Here is an 8,140-nt window from a genome sequence, read left to right as displayed (position 1 = left end):
GGTCTCTTGGTGAGAGATGCTCTTCCTGGCCGCATCTAGTCAGCCAGCTTAGCTCCCTCCCCAACTCTTTTAGATTTCTCCAAACATCATTGTACTGATCTTTAAGGCTCTGGGATTCCTGTTTCCACTTCCTGGTTCTCGAGTGTACTGGTATCTTCCCTACACTTGCAGGTAACAGGGTGACAGAGCAAAGGCAAAGGAGCAGTAGAGAGTAACTGAGCCGCGGACATGTAGGCACAGAAGACAAAGGCCTGGTGAGATCCTGCAATATTTGCTTCTGATGAGGGCCTCAGGCTGCTTCCACTCATGGTGGAAGGCAAAGGAGAGCTGGTGTGTAGAGATCACATGGCGAGAGAAAGCAAAAGATGGGGGAGGTGCCAAGCTCTTTTAAACAACCAGGTGTCACTGTTGTTAATCGGAAAAAAATTAACTTGTCCCTGGGAAATGAGCAAGAACTCACACTCCCACCACCGTAAGGCATTAATCTATTCATCAGGGACCCACCCCCATGACCCAAACACCTCCCACTAGGTCCCATCTGCCACACTGGGGATCAGATTTCAACATAAGATTTGGAAGGATAAACATTCAAATTGTAGCATATTCCTAAGCAGAAGTACGTACCTGGGTGCACCAAAATTCATGTACTAGAATATCTGGATCAGTACTAGCTTCCAAATGGTAAATGAACCAAACAGCCGTCAGATAAATAGTATGTGGTTTATTCACACAATGGAATATTATACAACCATGAGAATGAAAAACCATATACAAATACATGCAACAAAAATCTCACAAACATAATATGGGTGAAAAGAAACCAGATACAAAGAATGCGTAATTCCATTTATGTATCATCCCAAACCAGACAGAACTAGTCTATGCTCTTAGAACTCAGGATAGTGGTTTCCCTTGGAGAGGTAGTTAACTGGAAGGGAATCTGATGGGGGGGCTTCTGGGGTGCTGATTGTGTGCACGTGTTCCATTTGTGAAAAATCACTGATGTGTTTCTATAGTTACACTTTAATAAAAAGTTAAAATGATTTGCCTCTGTCTGGATACTCAACTCAAAACTGAAAAAAAGGCCTCCTTCTCTCAGCCTCTCACTTTGGCTACACTCTTGTACTGCCATTCTCAGCTCCTGCCACTTGCAAATGGTGAGGGTGGGAAGAGAACCCCTCTCTCTGTCATGCAGGCTAAACTAGATTTGCTACAGGTTGGGCTGCTAGAGGAGGAGGCCCATCAAACTGAAATTCAAGTCTTATCTTTGCTTCCTGCCAGTGCACTTGACGGCTGTCTTGCTCTCTCTAACCCCCTCTTTCAACAAAGCCCCTTACTCAGAAGGAAACATTCCTCCCAGGGAACATCTAAGTAGGTATCAACGTTTTGAACCAAAAGGATGGAGCTCTGATAGTTAACATCTCAAGCTGCAGGTGGTGGATGGGTGGAGTCATCTGGGCTGACACCCATGGAGGTACATAACAAGCACTTGCAGGGCAGGCCCGACTTGGGGAGGGGGTGTGGAAATCCTGGCTCTCCTTTGGGCAAGTCTGTATCCTCTATGACTCAGTTTCCTCATCATTAAAATGGGAATAATGGTGCTGAGATGCTGTAACAATCAAAATGAGTTACCACAGGTGAAGAATTTAGCGAAGTGACTGACTCAGGTAGGAGACTAATAAACGTTAGCTGTCAGCTTGGCTTTGTCCAAGGTATGCTGTCCCCAAAAAAGCACAACCCAGGAGAAGTCCAGGGCGCAGGGGACTTTAGGGCTTGCTCAAGTCTCCACAGCCAAACTGTGCAGAGTACCCTTGGGTGTCCTCAGCTTCCTCAATATCGTGGTGACGCGCAGGCACTACGGAGTGGGGTGGCTTTAGGCCTACATGGGAGCAGAGGACAAACTGGGAAGCACAAGAGGGAGAGAAGTGCTGACAGTGCCCCGGGATCCAGTCCCGTCCATATCTGCTAAAGAGCATTACAGAAGTGTAGTAGCCTTTGCACTGGCTGCCTTCAAAGAATTAGGAATGTTGTTCTGTCAGAGGGCGGGGAATGAAAATGCTTGTCGAGTGTGTAGTGTTTGATACAGCAGCAACTAGGGAGGTTCTAACATCACACACTCACACTTCCTATTTGACCAACAGGCCATCAAGTACCACAGGCATTTTGGTACAACTTCCATTACTGGGGCCTGGTCCCTGGATTTGGCCTCTATTTTGCAGACCCTAGAGACCCTCTGTGGTGACTGGCTCGAGATAACCCAAATGCACAAGGCCTGAGGTAGACAACAGAAAGTCAGTTTTTCAACAAAAAACAATGTTCGGTAGCTAGAACATTCACACTGGCATTTTCACCGTGCAGGCAGATCTCTACAAGTAACCAAACCTTCATCACAAAGATACTTGAAGAGCACCTGAATACAAATCAAAATGACATAATGGCACTAAGCTAAAAAACAGGTTAAGAAGAAATTCCCAAGAGAGTTAACAAAACTGGATACCTGGCCATCTCATGGCTGAGCAACCTCTGTCTGCTTTTCTATGATGCTGACCAATATACTCTCAACTCTGCTCTGATTCTCTACTAACATGTGAAGTCAGACAGCGACCCTGCTCCCTCGATTTCCAAGTGTGGGTGGGGGAGCAGGCTGGGAAACTCACTGTGCTGGCAACCGACCTTTCAGTCATTACAAGAAGGCGTTAACGTAAGAGTCTCCACCCAGTGTTTTCTCCGGCTGAAGGTCAGTTTCTTTGAGTCACCCTGGACCCAGAGAGCCTGGCTGGGTACTGAAGGCACAGGAGGGCCAAGCCGGATGCTGCAGTGGCTCCGCAGAGAGGCCCTGTCACAGAATTGCAATACTTTCCGCAGGTTAGAACACGGCTTCCTCAGAAGTGGTTAAAAACTGCCAGCTCCTCTCCCTGAACACAAGCCACTAGTGCTTTTTCTCAAGTATATTCTGGGCCCAAAGCATTGAACATCAGCAGTCTTCGTTCCATCACAATCCAGCCATGGTCCCAGATCAATCAGCGCAATCCCCAGTTCCGTCATCCCACCAACAGCTGGTTGGGTCTTCATTTCTAATTCCATTCTCAGGGGATAAACTGCACGGCAGGTCTGGGAGGGCCCCACTTCACTGAGCTTACGGCAACAGGTGCTCTTCCTGGCCTGATGGTGAAAAGCCACGCCCCCCTCACAACAGTCACCTAAGTCCTGAGTAGAAAACCGAACATTTCAACTGCAAGGTGGGTCGAGGGAGTCCTACTAGGTCCCTTCCACCTTGGTGGTTGGAGAGGATAGGCAGGGGTGCCATTTCTAGTCCTTTTCCTAACAGTTCTTAAGTCAATGTCCAGAAACTTAATTGTAGCAAGGAGACACGGGCTGGGGGCGGGGGTGCAGGGTGGTGGAGGAAGAACTGATAAGGCAAGGGACAGGCAAAGCTCAAGGAAGAAGGCGGCTGCCTGAACGCAGTGCCTGCAGACGTGGCTCCAGTGAGCCTTCCCCACACCAGAACAGTGGGTTCAGTCCCCAGAGCGTCTTCTCAGATCTAATCTCACTCTCTGCTCCTTTCTGTTCACTGAAGGCCGTAGGAACTCGACCTTTCTGTTCTCCCTGCTTTGTATTCCCACTGGTTACTCCATCCTTTGCAGGATTCTCCTCTCCCTCAAATTACCCATGGCGTGGAAGAGGCTGAAAGAGGCTAAAAGTACATGTATTATTATTACCTGTTAAGACCAGTAAATGCGAACCGAGGAAATAATGATGATGCTTTTCCTGTACCTACCAAGCTATCAATATACTTCCCAGCACTGCCCTAGAATGAAAACGAACCTGTATATGTGACAGGAAGTCTTCCTTTCCCCACCTCACCAACACCATCTGCAAACTTTTCCTAGCTAATGGCAGCCACCAGAGTCAGATGCAGTATTACTTACTTCCCAAACGACTTAAGGCAAAAAGACTTATTTTTGTAAACTGGTAACACTTTGGAGATTCACAGGTTGCAGAAGGAACTGAAATGAGGAAACCCATATTTTCTTGCTAAAAAGCTTGCAACTCTAACACCATGAACAGTTAACAGACGTAAACTAATGAAGACACTATGTTTTTAAAACAAGTATTGTGAATTACTACAGAAAGTGATGTTTTTGTAAACCATGGCTTAATAATTTAAAAAACGATATTCAATTGCTCTGCTTCATTCTTGAAGTTTTTCACTACATCTACATCTAAAAACTGGCAAGTTTTCCAAATGGTGGTGTAAAGTAAGGACAACAGTTCACATAGGTACCAGTTTTGGAAAAGCAGTCAATTATACAAGTGACAATTTTAACAATGGCTCGTATGGTGCAAAGTGCTGAGGTTGTAACAGAAGAACAGGTATTGCTTATTTCTGGGCTGAAGTGGGTACACAGCATCAGTTGGTGAGAATATTCCTAATGCAATTCTATCTATAAATTTGGAAAAAATGTGCAACATGTTTACATGGGAGGGATTTTCACTAAATTTTGAGAAAAATAACTATGGCACCATTTGTTCAATGAAGAAAGGTAAATGTGTCTAATCACAATCTTGGTAACTGGAAACATTAATTGCTGCGGTAGTAAATTCTCAAAAAAAAGCCCCAAAATTCCAAAATTCTATGCTGCCACTTAAAATGTTCTAACCAGCTCCTGAATTGCGGCATGTTAATTATTTCAAAATGCAATAAACTGCTAAAATTTCAGCTAAGCAACTTTCATGAACATCTGAAATTGAGTTCTAAACTTATAACTTTAACAATACATATTGAACACTTACATTCAACTGTACAGACCATTAAATCTTGAAAAATGGTATGTAATAAAACCATAGAAATGAACATACTATGAAAAGCTCTCTGAGCAACTCTACAACTGCAACAAATTGAATACTGTAGACGCACACAGGACAAATCTGAGCACTGAGGAAAGAGTTTAGTTGCTTTAACAAGTCATATTATATTTGTATGAGCTAAGATCATAGAGGCAAATGGAATTCTTAGAACATTACCTAAAAATAGATTTTTAAAGACAGAGGTCCCAATTCATTCTTATATACACATGCAAATTCATCTGTCACAGACAGCAAATGCTGAATTTCTACACTGCAGTTTCTGGCAGCATCCTGCACATTTAGAATTAAAATCAACAAACAGAGAAATGTGAAATTTATCGAGATGAGTTGTTCACATCTGTGCAGGGCAGAACATGGCCCCTCTGGGACTACTGCCTGTGCTCACTGCTGTTTCTCAAAGGCAAACACCAAGTAAATACCTAAAAAGGAAATAAATAAGAGTTTAGTTTCTCATATGATTACAATAAATAAAACAATCTGTCTTGTTCATAATTTGGGGAAAATTCTTAGGCTCTCAAGCAGCTTCTGAAGAGGAAAATCCCCGTAAATTCTAAGAGTTCCTCTATTATTTGAATCATTTTTAGGCAGACATGGGATGGTATTTGTTTCCTTTACAACAATTATCTACTTACTATAATAGTGATATAGCAGCCCATGGGAAAACCAGTTCAACAGCTCTAAAAATCAGTTTAAGGTAAGAAAAATGAAAGTATAACTAAAGTATAACAAATTAAAATTATAAATTTTAAATTAAAAGTATAACAAAGAAAACTAGAATTAAAATATTAAAGCTATTTTATAAAAGTAGAATTAAAGGCACATACATGTTAACAATTCACCCAATGACTGCTGTAGGGCCTTCTGAAGAAAGTGCGCCTAAAGCTCTACGACAATTAATACTTACAGACACTACTTCTATTTCTGCATGTACTGGCTCCAAGAGCTCTCTCCCTGAAATAAGGTTTCCTGCTTCGACTCAAAAGACAGCTAAATGAATTTACGATTCCTGGTTCTGAATCAAGTTGAAACCTATTAAAGGCATACCTAACTTTATTTAGCTTCACAGGCTGGTTTTTTTTTGTTTGTTTGTTTTTCAAATTGTAGGTCTGTGGCAATACCACGTCAAGCAAGTCTACTGGCACCATTTTTCCAACAGCACATGCTTGCTTCAGGTTTTTACATCACATTATGGTAATTCTTGCATTATTTCAAGCTTTTCCATTATTATCTGTCATGACGATCTGTAATCAGTGATCTTTGCTGTTATTATTATAATTGTTTTGGTGTGCCACAAACTTTATAGAAGTGCCTTTATAAGATGGAGAACTCATAAATGTCATGAGTGCTCTGACTGCTCCACTAATTAGCTGTTCCCCCATCTCTCACCCTCCCTCTCCTCGGCCTGTTTCTGGAGATCCAACAATATTGAAATAAGGCCAGTTAATAACCCTACAATGGTCTCTACATGTTCAAGTGAAACGAACACTTGCACATCTCTCACTTTAAATCAGAAGCTAGAAATGATTAAGCTTAGTGAAGAAGGCATGTCAAAAGCTAAAATAGGCAAAAAGCTAGGCTTGAAATCAGCTGTTATGAATGCAAAGGAAAAGTTCTTAAAATAAAAGTCTACTCCAATAAACACACTGGAATAACAAAGCAAACAGCCTTACTGCTGATTTTCAGAAAAAGTCTGAGTGGTCTGCAAAGAAGGTCAACCAGTCACAACATTCCCTTTATCCAAAGCCTAATTCAGAGGCCCTAACTCTCTTCAATTCTATGAAGGATGAGAGGTGAGGAAACTGCACAAGAAAAGTCTGAAACTAGAAGTTGGTTCAGGAGGTTTAAGGAAAGCAGCCACCTTCATAATGTAGAAATACAAGACGATGCAGCAAGTGCTGATGTAGAAGCCGCAGCAAGTTATGCAGAAGATCTAGCTAAGATCACTGATGAAGGCAGTTACATTAACTAAGCAAGATCTTCAATGGAGACAAGACAGCCTTCTATTAGAAGATGCCACTGAGGACTTTCATAGCTAGAGAGGTCAACACCTGGTTTCAAAGCTTCAAAAGACAGGGTGGCTCTCCTGTCAGAGGCTAATGCTGCTGGCGACTTTAAGGTGAAGCCAACGCTCATTTATCCTTCCAAAAATCCTGAGGCCCTTCAGAATTATGTAGAATCTGCTCTGCTCATGCTCTATAAATGGAACAAAGCCTGGATGACAGCATATCTGTTCACATCACGGTTTACTGAGTATTTTAAGCCCACTGTTGAGACCTACTGCTCAGAAAAAGAAAATTCTTTTAAAAATATTACTACTCATTGGCAATGTACCTGGTCACCCAGGAGGTCTGATGAAGACGTACAAGGAGATTAATGTTATTTTCATGCCTGCTGACACAACATCCATTCTGCAGCCCATGATCAAGGGGTGATTTTCATTTTTAAGTCTTCTTATTTAAGAAATACATTTTGTAAGGCTATAGGTGCCATAGATAGCGATTCCTATGATGGATCTGGATGAAGTAAATTTAAAACCTGATGGAAAGGATTCACCATTCTAGATATCATTAAGAATGTTCATGCTTCATGGGATGAGGTCAAAATAACAACATGAACAGGAGTTTAGAAGAACTGGATTCCAATCCTCATGCATGACTTCAAGGGGTTCAACACATCAGTGGAGGAAGTAGCTGTAGACGGGATGGCAACAGCAAGAGAACTAGAATTATAAATGGAGCCTGCAGATGTGACTGAATTGCTCCAATCTTATGATCAAACTTGAACAAATGAGGAGTTGCTTCTTATGGATGAGCTTGAGATAGAATCTGCTTCTGGTAAACACCCTGCGAACATTGTTGAAATGACAACAGAGGATTTAGAATATTAACACTACAAAATCTGAGTTGATAAAGCACCAGTAGAGGCTTCAAAGGAGTGACTCCAATTCAGAAGTAAGTTCTCCAGTGGGTAAAACGCTATGAAGCAGCATTGCATGCTACTGACAAATCTTTTGTGAAAGAACGGTCAATGAATGAGGCAAACTTCATTCTCTTAACTGCCACAGCCACACCAATCTTCACCATCCACTGAGAGTATTTCTGTCATCGAGGAAAGACCCTCCCTTCACCAGCAGAAAAGATTTGGATTCACTGAAGGTTCAGATGATCTTTAGCATTTTTTACCAACGAAGCATTTTAAATTAAGGTATGTATACTGTTTTCAAACACTACTGCACACTTAACAGGCCACAGTACAGTGTAAACATAACTTT

General features: G+C 42.1%; 1 protein-coding gene across 1 annotated transcript in view; it reads right to left on the bottom strand.

Moving 5' to 3' along the window:
• Positions 1 to 701: 701 nt before the first annotated feature.
• Positions 702 to 8,140, bottom strand: part of RNMT (RNA guanine-7 methyltransferase) — a 40,349-nt gene continuing 32,910 nt past the window's right edge. Inside the window, exon 12 of the mRNA XM_007974762.3 lies at positions 702 to 5,288. Coding sequence (XP_007972953.1) covers positions 5,251 to 5,288 — 38 coding nt within the window. The 3' untranslated portion in view covers positions 702 to 5,250. The remainder of the gene's footprint in view (positions 5,289 to 8,140) is intronic.

This window comes from Chlorocebus sabaeus, chromosome 18 (genome assembly GCF_047675955.1).
Source record: "Chlorocebus sabaeus isolate Y175 chromosome 18, mChlSab1.0.hap1, whole genome shotgun sequence".
Classification (NCBI taxonomy): Eukaryota; Metazoa; Chordata; class Mammalia; order Primates; family Cercopithecidae; genus Chlorocebus; species Chlorocebus sabaeus.
The sequence above is the reverse complement of the archived record's forward strand: the minus strand, read 5'-3'. Positions and strand labels throughout refer to the sequence as shown.